The sequence below is a fragment of the Typopeltis vanoorti genome, chromosome 15, assembly GCF_054136105.1.
Source record: "Typopeltis vanoorti isolate ZY-2024b chromosome 15, IOZ_Tvanoo_1.0, whole genome shotgun sequence".
In the NCBI taxonomy this organism is placed as follows: Eukaryota; Metazoa; Arthropoda; class Arachnida; order Uropygi; family Thelyphonidae; genus Typopeltis; species Typopeltis vanoorti.
This window is the reverse complement of record NC_143563.1, coordinates 89,442,664-89,468,937: the sequence shown is the minus strand read 5'-3', so window position 1 is coordinate 89,468,937 and position 26,274 is coordinate 89,442,664. Positions and strand designations below refer to the sequence as shown.

General features: G+C 35.7%; 1 protein-coding gene across 1 annotated transcript in view; it reads right to left on the bottom strand.

The window, feature by feature from the left end:
• The window catches only part of LOC150098964 (bromodomain adjacent to zinc finger domain protein 2B-like), a 632,705-nt gene that overhangs the window by 475,526 nt on the left and 130,905 nt on the right, over window positions 1-26,274 (bottom strand). Inside the window, exons 7-8 of the mRNA XM_090405782.1 lie at window positions 13,274-13,340; window positions 12,226-12,337 (exon numbers count right to left, since the gene is read on the bottom strand). Of these exons, the coding sequence (XP_090261908.1) occupies window positions 12,226-12,337; window positions 13,274-13,340 (179 nt within the window). The remainder of the gene's footprint in view (window positions 1-12,225; window positions 12,338-13,273; window positions 13,341-26,274) is intronic.

Here is a 26,274-nt window from a genome sequence, read left to right as displayed (position 1 = left end):
TATTTCAGACATTAAATATATTGTGTTAGGGTTAGAGACCACGAGATGGCAGCACATTTGAGCCGTCTCTCTTCACTGCGTACCGCTTAATTAGTGATAGCCTTGGGCCATCTGTCTCTGATTGGGTACCAGTGGAGATTGAACTGCCCACTCAGTCTCCAAAAGTTAGATAGGGCTAAATGGCCTCGCCTACTCCCGTATATACGGGAATAAAAAGGCGTTAGCTGATAGCTGATTTAAATTCTTCACTACGAATGATGAATACCATGTAACCTTAAAAGAAAGAAACAGCAGCATCCAATATATTCCAATGTCACAGTATTCTTTACAAATTTGCCTGTCAACTCAGATGCAATACCAACAATATCAGCTGCATTATTCATTATTTGAAATTAAATTTATTGAACATTACTGTGATTGCAGTATTCTCATATCAGACTTCTTACACAAAACAAAAATGCAAACAAAAACATGCCAACATCATCAACAAAACTTACACTACTGAAATATCATTACATGGCATACAATTAAAGTACCCTAGAAACAAAAGGATCACTATTGCCAATTTCAAGAATATAAAAACAAATTACATGACTCAAGACTCTCAAGCTAGAAGTGACAAATATACTATTAACATACACAGCCCAAACATAATCTTGCCCACATGGCAGCTAAATAACATTAATTACACTGCCCTTAACTCTCAAACTAAGGCTCTTAACAAGCTTATAGCTATTCAGAAAGTTTTTCTACTAAGCTACAAAGTAAATTATATTCAACAAATTATATCTTTCTTTGTGTAAGAAGTATTTTCTCAATAGGGCCAATTGTATATATTGGCTGCTGACTTCACATCGAATGCATAAATACATAATAATATCCCACAATGCACATTCACTATCACACTTGTATATTGCTATGCATTATGGGATTGCTACTCACAAAGATACTAAAGTTAAATCAGTGAAGTGGTCATATATTTTAAATATACAATATTGAAAATATATTTCAATATTTTCAAGTAGGAAAATGGAGTATCACCATATAATTAAAATAATTTGGATCAGAGATAGTTGCAGCAAGTTTTTCCACTTTGTTACAAAGTGAATTAAACTAGACAAGATGTTATATACATGTTTTAATCCTTTATCCTAGTATCTACAACCTATGTATACACGATCCATATATACAAGTAATCTTGTTGTGAAGCTACTTCATGCTTTGTTTGCAGGCACTTAGGTGAAGGATGAAAACAAGAATATAATTTCATATCTAGTACAATTTACTTTGTACCCAAGTGGAAAAACTTGATATTACTATCTCTAATACAAAGTAGTTTCAAGAATATATCACACACCCTTTAATGCTTGTATATGGTTAATTAACTGATTTAGAGTTTAACTGTATAATAAGTATTTGGCTCATGCTGTGTCAGTAATGCTCTTAGCAGTATTTAAGGTTAAAGTAATTTGATAAATAAACAAGTGTAAACAGGCATATAGAAGGCAATTGGGAAAAAAAAGGGATATGAAAAGGAAGAGTTAAAACAAAAAAAAAACGTATAAAAGAGATAAAAACAAAGAAAAAAATCATTAAATAAAAATAATACATACAGTGAAATGTATTTATTTCCTGTAAAAAGTTAAAAAACAAAGACACATTATGAATACAGTTAAAATAATGACTGTGCTTGTTGGCAAAATGAGGGTGGTAGGTTAAAATATGAATGATGGCTAGTCCAGTATTAAAGAACACACACACACACACACACACACACACCATCATCACCCTTCAAGAGGAAGAAGTGGGAGATGACTGAACTATGCAGAGCCGAACAATAACAGCTTCTGCTTTACCTACTTGCACGGACTAGATTGCAACAATTTTGGGCTTAATTTGATACAGTTATTATTGGTCTCTTTATCTATTCCAAGATGTCTGCCACTGGAATAAAAGTTTGTCCGATAGTATGCCAATTGTGAATTTAGAAGTAGATCTACAGCAAAATACCAGCATATGTGGGGTATCTATTATTGATAAGGCAGAACAGCTGCTGACAAAAAAAAAAAAAAAAACTTAACCAATGTAGGATGTACAAATGAGTAGATAATTCGAATGATGATTGGAAAGTATTTATTTATCCTATTACTGTGTAAAAAGTGTATACTGATCACAAGTAAACAAAAGAAAATTCTTAGAAAACCAAGTGAAATTAAATAAAATAGATAAATGTATACACAAACAAGCACAACAAATTTAAAAGATGATTTGCTGCTCCCTAAACCACACGTATTCCTATCAAGCTTAACAGAATCACCTGATCAACATCATTAGTTCAATGGATTAGCTCTTCACTATAGTTATTAAACTACCAGAGTAGATTTAATTTACCTTTATAGAGTGCAAAAGCATGTAGCTTGGTTCCCTATACACATGTATCCTTCTGATGATGACCTCAATACAGGGGTCGAAACATCAAGTGTTATTTTATTAATAATTAGTAAAATAATCATTTCAACATGTGTTTTTGTGTCCCTAAATTCATAAATATGAATGCTAATCACCGTGTAACCTTAAAAGTGTTTTTTATTATTTTTTTAATTATGCCATCATAAATGCATGTAGATGTGCCTAGAATTTACAGGATCACAATCTATTCAACTCTACTCAGCAAATTATATGACACACATATAACAACACAAATGTTAATTATTAATAATTTATTTGCCAGTAATGAAAGTATTTCTGTTCACATTGTTCTTTCTCTCCTTTATATTTCCCATCCTCACATACCTTATTAATGATGGTTCGCGTATTTATACCTTTTAGTAATTCAAATAAACCAACCAAATAAAGTATTCCCCTTCATTATGGTTTTCCAATATATCCTAAAACAAACAACCACAAAGTTAAAGGAAATGAAGATGTTATCATCAACATAAAAAGCATCAATAGAAAAAAAATTCAAGCTAGCAGAGGAATTACAGATATCCAAGATGACATAAATGATAAAACTGAGACAAATAAAGACAAAAATGGGATACACTTGCAAATAATGGCTGTTATATGTTAGACTGGAGAAAAGAAAGTAGTACCTATAGTGCTCAACACTATACATAAAAAAATAAAATTATTGAATAGCAGGCAATTTCAAGTAAAGTAATATGGACAGATTCCATAATGGGAAAAGGAGGAAAAAACTTTATTTTTTGACTATGGTGCCATAGATGAAGTCTGGTTGGCCGAGCAGCTAAAATATCCACTCTAACCAACAAGCTGCAGGTGTTTAAATACTGCCATCATAAGCACAGATGTTTATGTTTGTCTTTTGGTGGGAGATGAATTTCATCACCCAGTGAGACCATCATACTGTTTACTGGATTGAATCCCAACATGGGCATGGATGTCTTTCAGTAGTTAATGAATTTCATCATCTGATGTGAGACCACTGCACTGCTGGAGGCCTGAAGAGGATTGAAAAAGTTCTATGTTTGGTCTCCAGAGCAGGATTTCCAGATTATGTATATGTAAAAATGAATGAAAACATATTTAAAGTTTTGAACCCTTTCGTTGAAAAGATCTGGATTTGAATCCTGTCTTGGACATATAATAACTATTATGAGGCTTTTTGACTGAAGGTGAGTAAGCCAGTTTTATAATGTGTAAGCAGGATTTTCCCTCTCAGAAATTCAGGTTGTTTATAAAAAAATAATAATAATAATAATAATAATAAAAATAAATAAATAAATAAACTGATCATAAGAACACATGCAATTGACAGCCATAATATACTATGTGGATAAAATTAATTGCCCCATCACCCATGTTACCTGGTTGTGACTGGCCTTTGATCTAACAGGCATGCGAAAATGGGCAAAAAAAATCCTTAGCACGCTCACAGTTCTAAAGTAGTATAGGTTTACAACCTTTCAAGCAGCAGGAGTCACATAAAATAATAAGGTTCAAGTAGGGATGATAGAGAATTTCTTTATGTTATTAGAGAGAGAAGGTGACATAATGAAAAGAGAAAAGCTACTTTAGATTGGAAACCTAAACATCATGGTAGGAAATTAATCCATTATATATAAAAATATTCGGAGAAGCCCTGGAGAAAAGAGAAATGTTATTAATAAAGGCAATACTTCCTTTATTTCTGTTCAGAACATTATTAAAATTATGTTCCAACAAATAGACTGTTAAAGTTCAATGAAGGGGTGCTTAAGGGTCAAAGCTGTATAACTGAGAGGAGACCTCCACATAGCCTTTAAAGGAATGCGGAGAACCGACCAGGGCTTCTGACCTAATGTCCAATCCTCACCTTCTCGTGGTGCACCCTGTTGGGTATCTACTTTGATACTGAACGAACGAGGATGGGCTGGCAATTTGGGATTTAGCCGACCAAATTGTATTCTTATTGGTTAAACCAAAATAAAAAATGATGGTACAACATGACAAAATTTCATGCCAGCTGGGGTGTCGCCCGGTTAAACAAGGCCCCCGTTGTTTTCGCCAGGGAACCAGGGCGAACAGCGAAAAGTCAGCTACTGGAACAAATCTGAAAACAAACCCCAATTCAACATCACGAGAGTTAAAGATCGGTACTATCAACGTAAGAAGCCTGAATGGCAAAGAAATGGAGCTAGCTGAGGAATTAGATAAGTACCAGATCGACATAATAGGGGTGACTGAAACAAAAAAGACCAAAACTGGTGAGATCTTTCTGAGCAATAAATACAAAATGTTATATTCAGGCAATAACAATCAAGGAAAAGAAGGAGTAGCCATAGTATTCAACACAAAATACGAGGCTAATCTTCTTGAATGGCAGTCAGTCTCAAGTAGAGTAATGTGGGCAAATATCAGAATGGGGAACTGGACAATGAGACTTATTTGTGCCTATGGTCCCACAGAAGGATTTACTAAGGTAGAAGTGGAGGAATTTTTTGAGGCTTTAGAAAAAGCAACTGACACAATGAAAAAGGAAAAGTTGGTCCTTGTTGGGGATCTAAATAGTAGAGTAGGAAATGATTGTGAGACATACAAAAATATTTTGGGAAAATTTGGAGAAAAGAGCAAAGCTAATAATAATGGCAAATATCTGTTGGATTTCTGCTCAGGACATGGACTGGTTATTACTAACACCATGTTCCAACATAAAAATGTGCACAAATTCACATGGAGAGAAGAGGCTAGGAATAAGAAAAGTCTCATTGACTATGTTATTGTTGATAGTGATGTTTTCTCCCTGGTGCAGGACACCAGAGTGTACAGAGGATTTGAAATTGGAAGTGATCACTATTTAGTCTTGAGCAGGATAAAATTGAATTTCATATTGAAAAGAATAATATGTAAGAAAGTTTTAAAGCGAATAAAAGTTGAGCAGCTCTCAGATGTGAACTGTAGACTAAAATACAGAAATATTATTGAAAAGAAAATGAAAGAGTTTGAGAACAGGAATCAAACCTTGGAGATTCAGTGGCAAACTCTGAAGGAAACATTGATTGATTCTGCCAGAGAGGCATGTGGTGAGGTTGTGTGCAAAGATAAAAAAATCAGAACTCCCTGGTGGACACAGGAAGTTAAAGAGGCAGTGAAGGAAAAGAAGAAAGCATATCAAAAGTTCCTGGCAAATAAGTCAGCTTTTACTCTTACAGAATACAGAGACAAATGTAAGAAAGCTAAACAGTGTGTAAAACTAGCTAAACAAAAGTCATGGGAGGACTTTGGCAAGAATATAGAAAATAAATATCAAGAAGGTGGCAAAATATTCTGGAGGTTGTAAGAAGCTTAGGAATGGAGGAAAGAGTGCTATAAAAGGAGTTAGAAATGATAAAGGTGACATGAAAACGGAAGAAAAAGATATACTTGAAGTATGGAGTAATTACTTTGAAAAACTGCTAAATGAAACAAGCAGTGATGACAGCACAGTGATAAAAAACACTGACCAGGCATGCAGTCAGGAATACATATCCATACTTGAAGTAGAAAAAGCCATCAAAGGCTTGAAATGTGGAAAGGCAGCAGGAGTAGATGATATTCGACCAGAAATGCTGAAGTATGGTGGTATAAGAGTCTTACAGTGGCTGCACTGCATAGTTCAGAAAGCCTGGACAGAGGGACGAATTCCCGATGATTGGAGTAGAGCTCTCATAGTACCCATATATAAAAAGGGAAATAAAACTGAATGTGAGAATTACAGAGGTATTTCCCTACTGAGTGTTCCTGGCAAGATCTATGCAAGTATACTTGAGAAACGGTTGAGAAGAATTGTGGAAGAAAAGCTTGGTGAAGAACAAGCTGGATTCAGGCCAAATAGAGGCTCTCAGGATCAGATCTTCACTTTACGACAAATAGTCGAGAAAGCATGGGAATATAACAAAGATCAGTATTTAAGTTTTGTCGATTTGGAAAAGGCATATGACAAGGTGCCAAGAGAGAAGCTATTCAATACGCTGCAGTTATATGGTGTTAATGGGGCATTATATCAAGCAATACTTAGTCTTTATTTGAGTTGTGAGTCAGCAGTTAGAATTGAAGGAAGTACAGGAAGATGGTTTAATGTTAAATCTGGTGTGAGACAAGGATGTACATTATCCCCTCTGTTATTCATTATCTATATGGATCACATTATGAAGGAATGTGGTATTAAACCTGTTATCAAAATTGGAGATGTTAATGTCAGCTCTTTGCTTTATGTGGATGATGTTATACTTCTAAATAAATCCACTACAAATCTGCAAGATTCTCTGACTAAATTGAATAGCTGTTGTAATAGATATGGTATGAAGGTCAGCAATAAAAAGACAAAGACAATGAAAATAGGCAGAATCATTGAAAATGTCAACTGTGTTGTGAATGGAGAACCTGTGGAACAAGTAAAACATTTCAGCTACTTAGGCACAATTTTTACTGAAGACGGTAAACTAAATATAGAAATAGACAACAGAATCAGCAAAGCTGGTATCGTGGGAAGTCAATTGAATAAATTCATATGGAATAAGAAAGAAATTAGTCGGAACACTAAATCAGCTGTATACAAGACTGTGTTCAAACCAATTTTAACTTATGGATCTGAGAGCTGGGTCAGAAGTAAAACACTTGACCAAAGACTAGAGACCGCAGATATGAGAGTCCTGAGAAAGATTAGAGGCGTGAACAGATGGCATCAATGGCAATATCATATTAAAAATGAGGATATTAGGAAAGAACTTGACATTGTCAGCATCCAGGAATGCGTTAGCAGAGCTAATCTCAGATGGTATGGTCACTTAAATAGAATGGGAGAGGAAAGATTAGCAAAACAAGTGTTCTCTGCCAGGTTGGCAGGAAAACGACCCAGAGGAAGACCAAGATATAGGTGGATTGATATGGTACAAAGTGCCTTAGACGATAGAAATATAAGATCTGATAATGTTGGAGTCCTGACAAGTAACAGACTGATTTGGAGGAAAACTGTAGATAGGAAGTTAGTAATGATGTAATTTTTTCATGTAGTACTGTCATATCCTGTACACCCCTTGAGGGTACATGGCAGGAATTTGATGATGATGATGATGATGAAGTTCAATGAAAATAATACACAAGAAAAATGTATATTATTATTATTACTGAGAGTGATATCTTCAGAGTTGTTCAGGATATAAGAGTACATAAGAATTTAAAACAGGAAAGGTCATGATTTAGTTTTGACCAGGATAAAAGGGAGTATCACAATGGGAAAAAAAAAAACATATAACAATTTTGAAAAGAGTGAAACTCATGCAGCTTTGAAGTGAACTGGAGATTCAAGTATGCAAATATTATTTGAGAAACAGAAAGGGTCTGAAAACAAGAACCAAACCTTGGGTCCACATTTGTAAAATCTCAATTAGATATGATTGCTTCAGCTAAGGAGTGGGTGAGTGAAGAAGTTCTTTGGAAGGACAGAAAATTTTAAATTTCATGGTTGACCCGAGATGTTAAAGAGGAAAGCCTGGAAAATATATTATATTAAAGTTACCCAAAAGCAAGTCAGAACGTATCCTTACAATATGAAGTTAAATTCAAAAAAATGAGGTTATATATATAAAAGTAACACTGGGAAGAATGCAAAGGATAAATATCATAAAGGTGCAAGATCTGAAAGACACTCTTATAAATAAATTAAAACCACCTCATCTCCTCAGGGCTCTTTACCTAAATTGAATAACTTCTGTAACAAATTCAATATGAAAATTAGTAATAAAGTGATAAAATCTGTGAAAATAAGCAATAACACAGAAACATTAACTGTATTCTTTGCAGTAATCTATAGAAAATAAGTCAAATAATAACTTTCACACACACACACACACACGTTCTTTATAAAAATGCTATTTACAAACAGAATTTAGGCTTGGTCATGGGCAACCCATTATCTCATATATTAGCAAATTTATATTTAGAAAACTCTAAGAGTTTTCTAAATAAATATATAAATACCTTCATGAGTAATCTCATCATTATCTGCTCCAAAGGTTTGACATAATTTCTACTATGAATGCTGGTTCCCTTCTCAGTGAAGAAGAAGAGAACACTAAAGAACTACAGTTTCTTCTTACAACTTTTAAGAAAAACGGTTATCCTAAACAGATTGTTCACAAGCTACTTTTTAATCCACCTGCTCAACCATACTTAAGACAGTACTAATGTAAAAGGCTTTATATCTCTGTCATATATCAGCTCTGTTTCAAGAAAATTGGCTAAAATACTCAAGAAATTTAAATTCGCCCTTCTTTTACTCCTCTTTCAAAACCCTGCTCCTTACTCAGTACACCTAAACCAAAACATGACAGTCTGAAGTATCCAGGAGCTCATCATATTTGGTGTAACTGAAATATTCCCTATTTTGGTCAGATGGAGAAATCCACTGAGTTGCATATGGAAGAACATGTGAATGACATTACATATGGCAGAACTAGAACACTATCTAATCATGTTTCTTAATTCTGCTTACGCTAGCAAGGAAGATTGTCATTCACCCAGTGATCTGGAACAAAGCAGAAACTATTTTTAGATGCTACGATGAAATTGAGAGAAGAATTGTGGAATCAAAAGAAACTGTTCTCAATCCAGTCCATCGTAATACTAACCTTAACAATAGCCTATCGGATTGTCACTCTTTAGCTATCCAGCTTTGGCATTCACAAGATCATGACCACATGAATGTGCCCAACACTACTATAGCAATTAATTTATTTGTTTCTCTTGTAATGCATATTTTTGTATTTTTCTTTTCATATTATACATTCTAAACTTATTTTAACTTATAGATCTGAAATTTGAATTTGAATTAGAAATAAAACAGTCGATCAAATACTAGAGGCTTCAGATGTGAGAGTTAAAAAAATTAAGGGAGCAGATGGCATCAATGACAGAATTATTAAACAAGAAGACACTAAAAAGGATTCATCATCATTAGCATTCAAGAATGTGAGAGTAGGGCCACTATAAAGTGGTTTGGTCACTTTAACAAAATGGAAGAGGTAAGTCAGCAAAACAGGTATTTGATGCCAAGAAGGCAAAAAGACCTAGATCTCACTGGATTGATGCATTTAGTAGGTATAGAAGATCAAAATGCAAGCTCTGACAATGTTTGACATTGTCGGAGCTAGTGGCAGTATAAACTTATCAAGTAACTATGTAATACTATCATGGCAGTCAGCACCCTCTCCTTCAGTATACATATCAAGATGATGATGATAATCCAACTCAGCACCTCTTCATATACAGTGAAAATGTATATGAAGAGGTGAAACAGTGAGATTTGGCATAGCAGTTTTAACTTAACAGAAACTCAATGTAGCAAGTCACCATTACTAAAGGTAACATGCTCCAAACTTTTTACCCAGAAATACTAAAGAAAGAAAGCAAATGTTTAAGTTTGATAGGTCATTAATAACGACTATGGAAGAATGACTTTAATCAATGCTAATGGTAGGAAGGTGACAGAAGTAAAAGAAACAGTTGAGTTACAGAGTGATCACTTTGTAAAGGTCTATCATCCAAGAGAAGATTTTGCAGTTGCTGACAGAGACATGTGAATTGAGGTAGAATGAACAGGAGGTGCTCAGCATACTGAAAAATCTCAGTGTCAATACAGCAGGACTGGATGGCATGTCACCCCATGTGAATGAGCAACACAATTATCAGTGCCTCTGATGAAGTTGTTCGATCCAACTCTCAGCTCTAGAAAGGCTTCAAGGGAATGGAAAGAAGAGAAGACAATTCCCTACATAAAGGTGGCTCCAAGTCAGAAGAAGCAAATTACAGACCAGTTCACACCTCAGGAGTGTTGGTTAAATTATTAGAAAAGTTGGCTAAAGGTAAAATGCAGCAGTGGGTGGATAGGAATATGATACTCGATGGTGGATAACATAGCTTTGTAAAAGGTAAGTACTGCCTTAGTAATATAATAGTGACAGCAGAATTAGATAAGGGAAATGGCTACACCATGATACTGCTGGACATGGCAAAGGTATTTAAGAGAATACTGCATGGAAAACATGGAGCAAATGGGAATGGATATAAAGCTGGTAGCATGGTTGACAGAGAGTAGTATATGGTGGAGTTGAGTATAGAAGAATGAGGGTGACTAGTGTCGTACCTTGAGGTTCTGTACTAAGACCACTACTCTTTAATTTGTATTTTAATGATATAGGAAAAGATTGGGGGTGAGGAGGGAGGTATTCAGTTGTTTAATGATTATGCAAAACTGGAGAGGGCAATAGGATAAATGGTGTAGATATACTGCAGGATTCCCCATGTGACAGCCAGGGAATAAGAACAGCCCCACTATAGTTCATGCATGTCATTCGAGGTGAATTCTGTAAGACTGACACGAAGGAAATTTTTCAATGCATGACAAATAGAGAGAGAGAGAATTAGGGGTAACCCCCGGAAGTTGTGTGAGTGTGGTTAGTAAAGGTGTGTGAGTTAGATTTTTTGTTTAGAGAGTGAATGGAATGGATTGCAGAATTAGTTGCAAGTGCCCTTACAGTGAATGAATTTAAGGAGAGGCATGATAGGTATTGTGTGTAAAAAGGTTAGTGTGGGTATCCCACGATGAGTCTTCTGACTTCATGGAGATGTCCGTATAATAATAATGATGATGCCTAAATAAAACCAGTAAATAAGGTAAATGATAAATAAAAACTACATTAGTAATAATGTAGTTTTTTCATGTAGTACTGTTATATCCTGTACACCCCTTGAGGGTACATGGCAGGAATTTGATGATGATGATGATGATGATGATAAATAAAATGGATTATAGATTTTGAAAAGGAAAATAAAAATTTTTCTTTTCAAAATCTACAGTCCATTTTATTAATCATTTTCTTTGTTTATTGGTTTTATTTATGCATCATTATCAGTATCATTCTCTTACTGCATATTCTGGACTCAATCAAGTTTGGCTTCAGATATTTGGTTGTATATTTTTGGTTAATTAAAATTTTATATAAGTCTTTTAACTTATCCTCTTGTTGGAGATATGGCATAGCTCCATTACATAATCAGCACTGTTGTTTTTTTTTATTATCTGGCATCAGGGGTGACATGAAACCTGAGTTTCAGAAAATCCATTTTATATTCTTTGCCTGAAATATATATATCATAAAGGAAGCATATCCAAACTACACATAAGAGACACAGATGTGTCACACAAATGAGTTTATTGAATTCACAAGAATATATCAAGAAAGTGGCTTAAACATTCTATCTTCTACCACAAATTTTATGTAACGGTTACTTCAATGCATCACATAGATTGAAAATAAAATTTTTCTCTAAAATAAATTAAAACTAGAAATGTCATATCAGAAAGTCAGCTTTGTTATTCTACCTATATGATCAGCCTCTTCATAATGAAGAGGTAGATCATGCTGTAAACATACAATCTCATATCACAATCATGGTGCATATTTCTGTATTACCATAAGTGGTTACTCTGTATATTTTGGCTTCGACTTGGTTAAAGCTTCAAATTGTTGCATCTACAATACTTCAATGCGTATTTTGACATTTTGAATTTTTAAAAATGATTTAATGAATCCAAGAATACAGTTTTTTTTTTCTATATTCATGTTCAATTTACTGCCAATATTCTTGGAATACATCCCCCCACCACCCAAATCTTTAATTAACCTTGTCATACCCAAAGGAGTTCAACTACTATCATAAGTTAATACATAATTTAGAACTCACCCGTACAACTTCAGGATAGTTTCTCAATTTTTTCCCACAGGGAGCAAAATAGGTTACTTCTCCTCGAACACCAGAGCGGCTAAAGCATCGTATTCGTGTCTGTCGTCGCCAACTATAAAATTAAAAATTTAATTAACATTAAACTTTTCATTCAGTAAAATATTATGGAGGCACGACAATTTGCAGAAGTACAAAGGAATAAAACTGATTTGCACAACATTAAAATTATGCACAAAAATAATTGAAAATAGAATAAATAATTAAATTCAATTATCTGATGAAATTAAAAAATAAATTATATTAAAATAGATGCAATATTTATATTAAAGCAAACATACAGAAATCATTACAATATAATAAGCTTCTTCAAATGTTTTATTAATTTCACCGAAGAACAGTTGGAAGACAATAAAATAAGTAAAAAAGCAGAATAAATTTCAGAACTAATTCAGAATACACACACACCAGCCAGGGAATTAGAAAATTTTATTTTATGTACAGGCATGCAACTAACAATACTGATCCTCTTCAATTCCCTATACATTGTTTGCTGAGATACGAGTCGGGAACAGCCTTCATTAAATGCTTCAGTCAACTGCTGCACACAGGAAGTTGTTGATACAAGCCTTCTCAAGATGACAGCAATCTCTTTCCTGACAGACTGTTTTAGGACCACAGTTAAGCTAGACAAGCAATGTGGGTTATTTTTCCACTGAGTAAATACCCAGGATATCTCACCTTTTGCAAACCTAGTCAAGCTCTGCTGTTTTCAAAATTATGGCTCCAGCATGACGAGCACCCACAATAAGTCCTTTATTAAACTATGAAAGGTCCTTCGTTTTTCCCATTATGATCAACACTATTGATGATTACTAACTAGCAGCATTCTTAAAAAGTTTCCTAGAACACATGGTGACATATGTGATAAAGTATTTTGCATATATATACTGCATAAGTGACATTGAAGTACATCTGCAATGTTTCTAAATTCAGTGGCTGATATATGTATTTCAATTATAAAGTGAAATACTTAACTATAGAAACTTACCCATGCTCAAGTGGAATTCGAATATCTTTTTCATCAGGAAGTACTCTTTTCCGTTTAGATGGAGATTCTTGAAAGAAAAAAAAAAATCACGCCTGGATTAATTCTTACTTTTAATTAGATAAACATACTAAAAATAATTCAAAGTTAGCAATTTTTCAGACTTTGAATGTTTTCTGATCAGCTATTATCTACTCTCATTTAGAAATCCTGCATAAAAAGTTTCATTACTTTGCCATTGAGTAATACAGCAATCATTTTTATGCCTAATGCAATGTTGTAAAAAATATACGAGGGTGGTCTGAAAAGTTCTCGGCCTAACAATGGAAAAACCATTTTATAATTTCAAAATTATTTTTATTTTTCAAAATAATCTCCCTTAAGATTAATAAATTTATTCCAGTGATGCTCCAACACCATTATCCCATCTGTGTAGTGGTTCTCAGTAAGAACTGCAAAATTTTGTTTAATTTAAGCCTCAGGACTGGGTCAGTCCCAAGGGGCTGGAAAGAGGGGAAAATAGTTCCGCTGCACAAAGGTGGTTCCAAGGCTGCTGTTGAAAATTACCGTCCAATCAGCATAAAAGGAATCATTATCAAGGTCTTAGAGAAAATAGTCAAGAGGAAAATACAAGATTGGATAGAAGAAAATGGGATACTGTATCAGGGACAGCATGGTTTTGTGAAGGGTAGGTCATGCCTCAGTAACTTGCTCACGTATTATAACACAGTGACAGCTGAACTGGATAAGGGTAATGGGTTTACAGTGATTCTACTGGACCTTGCTAAGGCCTTTGACAGGATACCACATAGAATTCTAATCAGTAAATTGCAGCATATGGGGATGGACATAGGGTTGGTGAGATGGATAGGAGGGTGGTTGACGGAGAGATATCAGAGAGTGGTTTATTCAGGAGTAGAGTCCACAAGACGGCCTGTGACTAGTGGTGTGCCACAAGGATCTGTTCTTGGACTACTGCTGTTTAATTTGTTCATAAATGATATAGGAAAGGATCTGAGAGGAACAGTTCATTTGTTTGCGGATGATGCGAAGTTGGGTAGGGCAATAGTGAATGCAGATGACGTCAAAATTTTGCAGGATGATTTGGATAGATTGGAGGTCTGGGCTAAGGAGAATGGATGTCAATTTAATGTGGCAAAATGTAAGGTTATGCATTTTGGGGTGAAAAGATTGGCAGCAGTTTACTGCATTGGTGGAACCGTGCTCCAGGAAATTGATGAGGCACGAGATTTAGGAGTGTTGGTGGATAAGGAATTGAAATTTAGGGGACACATTGCAAAAGTGGCCAAATCAGCTCATCAAATCACTTGGTTGCTGAAGAATACGTTGACATGCAGAGACAAGCAGGTTATTGTTCCTCTGTATCGAGCCTTGATAAGACCCCATCTCGACTACTGTGCTCAGATTTGGTCACCTAGGTTTCTTCTTGATCGGGAGGAGATGGAGAGGATCCAGAGGCAAGTGACCAAGATGATAGCAGGTCTGTGGAATGAACCTTATGAGAACAGGTTGAGGATTTGTGGGTTGCAAAAATTGGTTGATAGGCGGAGGAGGGGAGATATGATTGAGACATCATTCAAATTACTGAAGGGTTTCTATAAAATTAATTCAGAGGATATTTTTGAGAACAGGGCTGGTTGTGGGAGGACTAGGGGACATCCATGGAAACTGGGCAAAAGTGTGGTTAGTAAAGGTGTTAGAGCTGGGTTCTTTACTTTTAGATTAGTGAATGAGTGGAATGCGCTCCCTGAGTCTGTAGTGGATGCTGTGACAGTGAATGAGTTTAAGGCGAGATATGATAGATACTGTATAAATGTTGAATAGTTGTGATGAATATGATTTGGGGCTTCCCTTGATGAGGCTAATGACTCCCTGGAGTTGCCCGTAATAATAGTAATAGTAATAAAATAACCCCCTACAGATGTAATCACCTCTTGATTCGAAGAAAAACACTGACCAGTGAAGAAGAGTTTTAGTTTTGGGAAGAGATAGAAGTCAGAGGAAGCCAAACCTGGGGAATAGAGTAGATATTCCAACAATTCATAGCACAGATCCCTTAATTCTCATATTGCCAAAACACCTTTGTGGGCTGAACTATCCTGATGAAAGATGATTTTTTTCTTCTGCAAACCTGGTCTCACGAATTTTTTCATCTAGTCTGGTTAAAAGATCGGAATACTATTTCCCGGTTATTGTTTTACCCTTTTCAAGATAATTAATAAACAGAATGCCTTTAGCATCCCAAAACACTGATGCCATGACCTTTCCTGCTGATGAAACCGGCTTTGTCTTCTTTGACACTGAACAACCAGCTTCTGTTCACTGTTTTGACTGCTGTTTGAATTCTGGTGTGTAATGGTGAATCCAAGTCTCACCCATAGTAATAAATTGACGCACAAAATCAGTTTTATTCTTGTTAAAATGCTCAGTGCTTGCACTGTTCAGAGATTTTCATGCGAGTGCTTTTTTGATCTACTGTGAGCAAGGGGGGGGGGGGGGGGGGGCACCCATCTTGTGCAAAGCTTTTGCATATGAAATGCCCTCATGCAAAATATATCCTACACATTCTTTTGAAATGTCTATAATCTCAGAAATTTCATGCACTTTGACCAGCCGGTCATCCGTTACCATATTGTGCACTTGATCAATGATTTCTGCTGTTGTCACACTTTTTGGACGTCCTTCACGTGGATCATCTTCAAGGCTGGTACGGCCACGTTTAAACTCTGCAGATTTTACAAAGAATTTTATAACCGCACGATACTCAATTTTATCCATTTGAAGGGGTACAGACAACACTTTTGCTTCAGACAGATGCATTAAAAATAAAAAATCTTTTATTTTTATGGCTATTTTGCCTGCTTTTGTTTAGGAGAGCCCCTTTTTAAATGTCATTGGTTTTTTACTCAAGAATTCTCAGGGCATTGCAGATGTATTTTAGAGACAAAGAAGAAAATTCGCACATACCTTTTCTTGGATGTTGTTGCCTGTCTTCTTTCTGCAGTGTGCATACTTCTGCTGTTTTGGTGTCGAAATGGGAGGAGTGAGGAGGGGGGGAGGCTTAGGCAATGTAAGAGAATTTGAAAAAACACTTTTTTTTTTAATATAATATATATACATATTATTTTTAAGGGTGGGCAGAGAATTTTTTTGCAGGGCGGGAAAAAGATGAAAAAGGGGGCTGAAAATACAAACTATTTTTTAGAGGAAGGGGGAAGGATTTATGGGAAAGGGGACTCAGGGAGAGGGGGTGACGGGGTGTGAGCTGTTTCGATTGTGCAGGTCGTCGTCTGAACTCACAGAAGAAGTTCAGACGACTGGATGCTATGTCATGTCGGCTTGGTGTTTCTGCCGTTGAAGTTTTTGTGTTGTCGTCTATTGGTTGGAGTTGTGACCTAATTTTTATGTTGTGGAGCTTCCAATACTCGGAGATTATGTAGGGTCGGTAGACGTTGATTGAGTTCTTGCCACATTTTATGGCTATCGTTTGAGATTTTCTAAGCATTGAGTATTTCTGTTTTCCCTGTACTTTGTATTTTATTTTTCTTTTTGATGTGCCGTTTTTTAGTGTTTAAATGTTCTGGAATATGGATGTTACAGTCACAGAAGTGTTCTTGTAGTCTTGCCCATAAAGACCTGATTGTAGAACCTGTGTAGGTGATATCACAGTGTTTTTTTTTTTTTTTTTTTTTTGTTTTTGTTTACAAATTTCCCTGCCAAAAAGACTGACTGGGTTATTCATCCTAAGAAAGTATTCAAATGATGCTAATGTTTTACAAAAATACCCAGATATCTGCAAAATGTACTGTTTTGAAGAAGCCATACATTGGCTAAGCTGAGAAAAAATAGGAAATTAGAAAGAGTGAATACTGCAGTGATGTTGTCAAGATATATGAAAAGTCATATCTAACACCCCCACCCCACACCACTATTTTCCATATTAGGAAGATAACTTTACAGCAATATCATTTTAAAGAATCCAGTCAGGATAGCAATTAAGATTAGCTTTGTGTAGCTTATGGAAGTTGCTGATTAGATGACATAAAACTTCAGTCCTAAATTTCAGTAATCATGAGAAGGCACTATAAGAGGGATAACCAATGTAGGATTTTTAGAACATTTTGTATAATAATATAATGATACTAATGAATCTTGTAAAAATATCTCTACAAATTTCCTTGCATCTGTGTTAATATTTGTACCATTAAGGTAACTGAGAAAATCAATGTAATTATGCATAGTATTTTATTTATATGTTGACAATAAATTGATTCAAACAGACGGCGAGGAGAGAGAGAGAGAGAGTAGTAAAGTTAACTTTATTGGGTAAGTTAATTATAAGTCCTGAGTGAGATTATGCTGAAACTGTAAAATTGTTTATCACATGGTTATTAAAATAATACATTTAGTTTAATCCTTTATCCAAGTGTGAGCAAACAAAGTTTGCACCCGAAAATATCTTCAGGACTGGGGTAAGGTAGTACAACACAGGGCAACTCGTAGCAAAGGTGGACCAAGCTAACATCACTCCTATCTCAGTCGAAACTAGTCTGGGTAGTGGCCCTCCCCTTTATTGCATAACATTATACATATCTGCAAGGAGATGTGTTTTGCATTAATGGAGATACTGATATAGGAGTGATGTTAGCTTGGTCCACCTTTGTTACGAGTTGCCCGGTGTTGTACTACCTTATCCCAGTCCTGAAGATATTTTCAGGCGCAAACTTTGTTTGCTCACACTTGGATAAAGGATTAAACTAAATTTATTATAGTCTAACCAATTGAAAAATAAACTTTCAATATCTAATTACAGATTGAACACAGATAGTGAATTCGATCTGTATTACACTGTTAGAAGATATTCATGTTGAAAATTTTTTTTACTTAGTCATACTATAAATTAAAGATATCAAGAAGATATATTCTTGGCTTCATCCTTTATCCAAGTGTACAAAAGCAGAGTTTGCAGGTGAAGTAATTTCACAACTGGGCTACTTGTATAGAGGATAATGACTTCACATCAACAGCCTTAATATCACATAATGGGATGCACATATCCTTACAGACGTGTATAATGCTCTGCATTATGGGAAGGGCCACCAAGTGAAAAAATTTTCCACATCTATCTCTAATCCACCAGAGTATTTTAGTAATAAGGTGTGACACTTTTTGACTACTTCTATATGGAAATATGACTTCTTCATTACCTCAACCTTGGTATAACTTCTGGGTCTGACTCCCAATGATGAGACCTCAATAAAGGTCAAAACCAGTGTTTGGGTAATGGCCTTTCCCATAATGCAGAGCATTGCATTATGGAATACTAAGGCAATTGATGTGAAGGTATTAGCCTCTATATACAAGTAGCATAGTTGAGAAATTACTTCATGCACAAACTCTGTTTGCTTACACTTGGAGAAAGGATAAAACCAAGAATAAAATTTCTTGGCATCTTTAATATTTAGAGAATATTCACATCAAGAAGTGCCTCAGTCACAACTAAGTTCATCTTCAAACTTTAGAAATATCAGGAATAGTTATAAAAAAATTTTAGATTTGGAGCACTAGAGATTGCACAGTAAATGCCAACATTCTGTTTTTGCTTCTGCATGCATGCTTAAATTTAAGTAATTTTCTTATTTTGATTTGAAGACAATTTAATCATCAATGCTGTAAATTGCAACATTCTGTGGAATGCTGTCATCATTCTGCATGTGGAGACATTGCATCTAACTTCAGGAAAATGTTCAAGATATTTAAATGGAAATGGCATAGTTGTGCTGGGAATAATATGTCTGTAATAAATGACACTAAAGCTACTGATAGATGAAATTTTATCAGCAATGGTTTAAATAAAGCATTAACTAAAGATAATGGGGAAGCAGAAACAGACGTGAGGATTCTCTCAAGAAAGAAACTTCAGGGAACAGATATTAGAAAATCTAAATGCTATTCTATTTAAGTGGCCATACCACCTAAGATTAGCTCTGCTGACACATTCTTGAATACTAATAATAACAAGTTTCTTTCTAATATCTTCATTTTTAATATGATTCTGCCACTGATGCCATCTGTTCACTCCCCTAATTTTTCTCAGAACCCTCATGTCTGTGGTCTAGTCTTTAATCAAATGCTTGATTTCTAACCCAACTCTCAGATCCATAAATTAAAAATGGCTTGAAAATTGTCTTGTTTACTGCTAGTTTGGTGTTTTGGCTAATTTCTGACTTATTCCATATAAATATATTAGCTGCCTACCACCATACCAGCTTTGCTTATTCTGTTACCTATTTCGAGATTTAACCTGCAATCTTCACTAAAAACTCAGCCTACATAGCTGAAAGATTTTACTTGTTCTATATGATCTCCATTCAGAATGCTGAAGTTTTGTTCTTTTTATTGCTGATTTTCATGCCAAATTTGTCACAGCTGTCATTCAATTTAGAGAATCCTGGAGACTTACACAAGAGTTGTTTAGAAGCACATCATCTGCAAAAAGCAAAGAGCTAAATTTGACATCTCCAATTCTAATATCACTGAAGACTGATATTAGTTGCCTAATGCCACTTTCCTTCATAATGTGATCCACATTATGAAATGAATCCTTGTTTCACCCATGATTTTACATCAAACCATCTTCCTGTATTTCCTTCAATTCTAAATGATGAATTACAACTTAAATATAGACTATGTATTGCTCTGTGTATAATGTTCCATTCATCCCATACAACTGAAGAGTTTTGAAAAGTTTTTCTCTGGGCACCTTGTCATATGCCTTTTCCAGCTCTAATAAAATTTAAGTACAGATTCCAGTCATATTCCCACAATTTCTGAACTATTTGTCTTAAAGTGAAAATCTGATCTTTACAACCTCTACCTGGAATGAATCCAGGTTGTTCTCTTCCAAGTTTCCCACAATCTTTCTGAATCTCTTTCCAAGTATAAATCTTGCATAAATCTTACCTGGAACACTTAGTAGAAAAATTCCTCTATAATTCTCACATTTAACTTTATTTCCATTTTTATAGATAGGTACTATGAGTGCTCTACTCCAGTCAGTGGCTAGTTTTATACCTTCATACTTCAGCATTTCTGGTCAAATATCATCTACTCCAGCTGCCTTTCCACATTTCAAGATTTGATGGCTTTTTCTACCTCAAGTATTAATATGTACTCCTCTTGAAAATATTTTAGTACAGTTCTGTCACTGCTTGGTTCGATTGATGAGAGACCATCTAGGATATACTTATCTTTAGTTTTCATGTCACCTTTATCATCCTGGATTCCTTTGACAGTACTCTTTCTTCCATTTCTAAGCGAGAGACAGAAATTAATGTAGTGATTGAACTCACAGGAAATAATGTTTTATTCATCAGAATCAGGGTCCCCTGGACCACATACACGATTTTCAATGTGCTGGCCTTTCTTGTGTACAACAAATTGCATCCGGTGTGTGACATGCTCTATAGCTGAGCATAAGGAGTCGGATTGGATGTTCATAACAGCCCGTTTTATGTTCTCTTTCAAGACATGCAAGTTGAGAATGCCACCAACATACACAACGGATTTCAAATACCCCCACAGCCAAGTCACATGGAGTGATGTCCGGGGATCGAGGCGGCCATGCTGTCAGAAAGAACTGACTGATAACCCTCTCATTACTGAAATGCTGGCATAAAAGGCGCTGTACTGAACGTTCAATGTGTGGCCGTGCTCCATCCTGCATAAAAATTATGGAGTCCAAACATTGTCTTTGCTGCAATGGAGGAATGACAAAATTTTCCAGCATTCTCTCCAGTAATGGAGCAGGTTACAGGACCTGTAGGGGTAATACGCTCAAAAAAGTATGGTCCTATTATGAAATTGGCTGTGAAGCCACACCACACGGTTACTTTTGGAGAATGCAGTGGTACTTGCTGGATCGCTTGGGAATGTTCAGATGCCCAAATTCTGCAGTTGTGAGTGTTGACCAACCATTTCAGATAAAAATGAGCCTCATCACCCCACAATATTCTCCAAGGCCAGTTATTGTCGACATCCATTCGGGCAAGAAATGTTAGTGCGAAGGTCATGAGCTTATCATAATCTGCAGTAGTTAGTGTTTGCACACGACTGAACTCATACGGATAGAAGTGAAGCATTTTCCAGACTGTACCATAAGCCATATCAAGTTTGCGAGCTATGGCATGAGCGCTTGGACCAGTACTGGTTCCTGTGTCATCACTAATCGTCATTAATCATAGCTCTCAGTGCTACAGCTGACATAGGACCTGTACACAGGTTACGAAGCCTTCTAATTTCCTGAAGGGCCGCTATGGCATTGCACTGTTTAAGGTAAAACAACTTAACAAGTAAAGCATGCTGAGGCAAGGTAGGATGCATATTAAGCACAATTCGTCAGTCATTCGAATAACTGCCTGAACATTCCGAGTCCCTTTTTAAGTGGAATTGGTGGCGCTGCTGTTACGTATGCAAAGTAAAATTTGCATAATCCTTTTTACCTGCATTTACTGCAAATATCTGACTGCTTTTGGCTCCACCAGTGACAAAATTTCCCCTATCGGCGACTTTTGGTATTAAATCTTTTTTTCACAGAATTCATCTCTCCTTGCCTTCGAAAGTCTCAATATAAATGTGGTTTCATTCCATGTATTAGTTTTAGCTACATATACCTCCAAAGAGGGAAAGTTAATTTATGGCCACCCTGTAGAATGTTGTTAATGTAGGCATTAGTAAGATCCAGCAATCAGAGACAGGCATACTAATTGATATCAAGTGGAAAGGGTACAGCATTTTTAGGAAGGATAGACAGCATAGGAGAGGAGAGGTGTGTGTGTGTGTGTGTGTGCTGCTAATGATACTAGATGACTTAAATCCAGTTAGAGTTTAAAATTATGACTGCAATACAAGTAACGGTTTTCCGTGTGGCAGTGAACACATCTAGTGTGGAGTCCATGAAGATCAAATACTTAGCAGAATGTTGTTAGAGATCAATTGGATCAGTTAAGAGCAATGAAGAAATGCATCATCAAAATATGATGGGTGCAAAACAAGTAACCATAATGGAGGACTAATTACACTGGCCAACACAATTTTTGCTTACTTTTATGTGAGACTTGTTTTTTACTAATTTGGGTGCGCTGATTTCAAATATCAAACCCATTTTTCTCTATCACGTCAGGTTTTTCCTCTATGGCATTTTCTTTTTGCTAATTTGTAAGTTTTTGATAGTTTTAAGGAGGCAGTACTATTTAGAGGATCAAAAAAATCGATTTTTTAATATTATTTTCTGAAAGTATGTACTTTTAAAAATCTGTTCCTAACTTTTTATCAAGAAATTCGAAAAATTCCCGAAGATATAGCCTATCATTCAAAGCAGTGCACAGATCAGAATCGGAGCGCTCACCATTCTCGCTTGTTAGTAAACGTCCTTTATAAATTGGCACGGCTATTTCATTGGAACGAGCAACTGGCCGAATTGCTGAGTCGAGATTTGGATACACAATTTTTTTTCTTATTCTTCTTATTATAACCAGAAGTCTGAACTAAACAAAAATAGCAATCATCTACCTGATTTTTCAGTTCACACCAAATCATTGGAACGCCAAAAGCTAATTTTTGGTGTTTTCCCTTGCTCCACTGTCGTGAATTTTCTACACGACTTACACACTTTATCTGGAGCCCATGACTTGTCCTGATCTGCAATTTTTACGTCAAAGTATGCAAAGTACACTTTCTTAATGAAATCAGTGATATTTGTCCTTTGACTGGGAACAGTAAAGCTGCCACAAATGTAGCAGAAGGAATCTACACTATTGACACAATTTCGAGTAGTAGACATGATGCATTTTCTTCACTGCTGACTAACATGCAATTAACAAGACAAGAAAACCCGGAGGCTTTATTGAAACGTTATAAATGCTCATCATACTTTCACGATCGATTAATGATTGACTGATTTCGATCATTCTTTGTCCGCTATGACGCATATAGCATTCATTTGTTTTAGGTAGTTGTCATCGCCTACTTTTCATCATCTAAATGTATTAGGTCGGTTATCGACATATCTCGCATTCAAAGCGCCAGTACGTGCCGCTGCAGGTTCTTACGCATTTATTCGTTTACTAACAAGCGAGAGCGGTAAGCGCTCCGATTCTGATCTGCACACTGCTTTGAATAATAGGCTATATCTTCAGGAATTTTTCGAATGTCTCTTGATAAAAAGTTAGGAACAGATTTTTAAAAGTACATACTTTCAGAAAATAATATTAAACAATCGATTTTTTTGATCCTCTAAATAGTACTGTCTCCTTAAACCTATCAAAAACTTACCAATTAGCAAAAAGAAATGCCATAGAGGAAAAACCTGACATGATAGAGAAAAATTAGTTTGATATTTGAAATCAGCACACCCAAATTAGTAAAAAACAAGTGTCAGATCATAATCAGCAGAAAAAAAATTTTTTTTTTGTTGGCCAGTGTTATCTGAATTGATTGGGAAGCAGTAAAATCTCATGAGAAGAACGGAACTGAAGCTATTGAGCTGCTGCAAGACAACTTACTCAATCAGCATTTCAGAGAAGGAATTCAAAGTCATAGGGTGTTAGATCTGATTATAGTGTAAGAGGGAGTTTCAGTTAAAGACATAACGATTCTGCCTATGGTTGCTGAGAGTAATCATGCATTAATAACTTGGGAAGTGGCAAGTTTATGAATATTTCATTCAGAAAAGGTTACAAAGCAGAAAATTATGACCAGCTGAGGAGTGTGCAGGGTCTAGTGCCATGGTACTGCTGTTGGATGGGAAGGATATCGACAATGCATGGGAAGCAATTAAAAAATACTTAAATGATGTCATATCAGAATATGTCCCTAGAGTTTGAAGAATAAATAGAAAAGGAGTGAAATGGAAAAAATACTGTGTGCATAAGGATGACATCATTATGAAAATTATAAGGAGCAGGCCGGAAGAATTAAAACTGTTGTATGGAAAGCTAAGTATGAGCATGAGAAAAGAAACAAGCTCTGCAAGTTAAAGACAACCCAAAAGAATTCTACTCTTATGCTGCAAGTGAAAGAATAATTCTATTGAATGCAGATGGTATATGGGTAACAGATATAGAAGAGATTGTTCAACTAATGAGTGCCCCTTTTGCCAAAAGCCATCAACTTGGTGTATGCAACACTGAGCTCACTGCTATCTCTTCACTGGATGAAGAAACTCAGATGTATGAGGAGGAGGTACTAGAGCTGTTGCACAAACTGAATAAGAATTTGGCAAGAGTGACTGATGGGATATCAGCATGGATGTGAAAAGACTGTTCAGCTGAACCGGCTATTCCTTTTACCAGGCTATATAATGATTATATAATTTCAGTCTCAGAACAGGGAAGATTCTGCAAAAGTATAAAGAATATATGGTAATCCCAAATATCAACATCTCTAGAGTGGTTGTGAAGATTTTGGAAAAGTTGGTTACGGCATATACAAATAAATGGGTTGACAAAAAACCTCTACTTTGCAATGAACAGCATGAGCTTAGTAAGGGAAGGTCATGTTTTAGCAACTTGCTCACATTCTATAATAATGTTACCATTGAATTAGATAAGGAGGAATGGATATACCATGATATTTTTGGATTTTATTAGTATTTTGACAGAATACAGCACAGAAAGCTGTTGTATAAACTGGAGAATATGGAACTGGATTACAAAATACTGGCATGGATAAGAGGATGGCTGACTGACAGATACATTATGCTCACACTTTGTAGAGCTTCGCTTGGCTTGGTGCCAAGAATAGTCGATTCATGCTGAAGGGGAGAAAGAAATGAAGGACGTACAGTATGAATTGGTCGCCAACACGAGAAATCACGTGCTTTATAGATAAAATTTTCCAACTGTTATACAAACAAAATAGTTACCACTTTAAAAACTACAATGATCATAAAAGAGAACTTAATTTTCTGACGTGTAATAATAAATAACTCATCCCAGAAGACAGATTGATTACCATATAATCGGAATGGATTCTCCTTTTTGTGACATGCGCAGAAGTGTTGAAGGGTCTCGAATCTGTGGGCGTACTATATCAAAAAGTGGTATATGGGGGATGTGGGACTGCAAGATTTAAGGTAACCAGCGGTGTATTGCAGGGATCAGTTCTTGGTCCGTTGTCATTCAGTCTCCACATTAATGACATTGGAAAGGATTTGACATCTGTTTGCTAATGATCCGAAGATAGGCAGGGTAATCAGTACTTCAGAATGATTTGAAAAGTTTGGAATTGTGGATATATGAAATGCTATCAATTTAATCTAGTAAATGTAAAGTTATGTATGTTGGTGTGATGAGATTTTCTTAATATAAATAATTACTGTATTTGTCGGCGTATAAGACGTGCATTTTTTCTTTGAAAATAGATCTGAAAAATAGGGTGCGTCTTATACGCCGATACTCAGTTTTTTTATTACTTTCATTTCTGGAAATTTCTCCGTTCCGAGTTACGCGATTTCTTTCTTGCTTCCTTGGAGTGTGAGAGCATTCCAGTCATGTTAGTTATGTATTCCAGTATTCCAGATTGGTCTAGGCATTCTGACGGACTGTTGCCTGCCCCGCTAGTATGGGATCGGTTTCGTTCTCACAGAACAGAAGATGTTAAAAATAAACTCAAGAAATTGAAAACTCAGTTAGCTGTAATTCCTGGAGGTCTAATTAGTCAGCTTCAACCTTTAGATGTCTGTATTAATAAACCATTTAAGGGATTTATGAGGGAGAAGTGGAACACTGCATCCAGAAGACTGCTGGATGCAGTCGTCAGAGTTTCAGGTTATGCCATCAGGAAGAAGGAAGAGACCTAGCATTTCGCAAGTTTGTGAGTGGGTCAGAGCTTCACGGGATGCTGTGAAAACTGAGACAGTGGTTAAATCACTTAAGAAGCATGGTATTAGTAATGTGCTGGATGGTACAGAGGACAATTTGTTG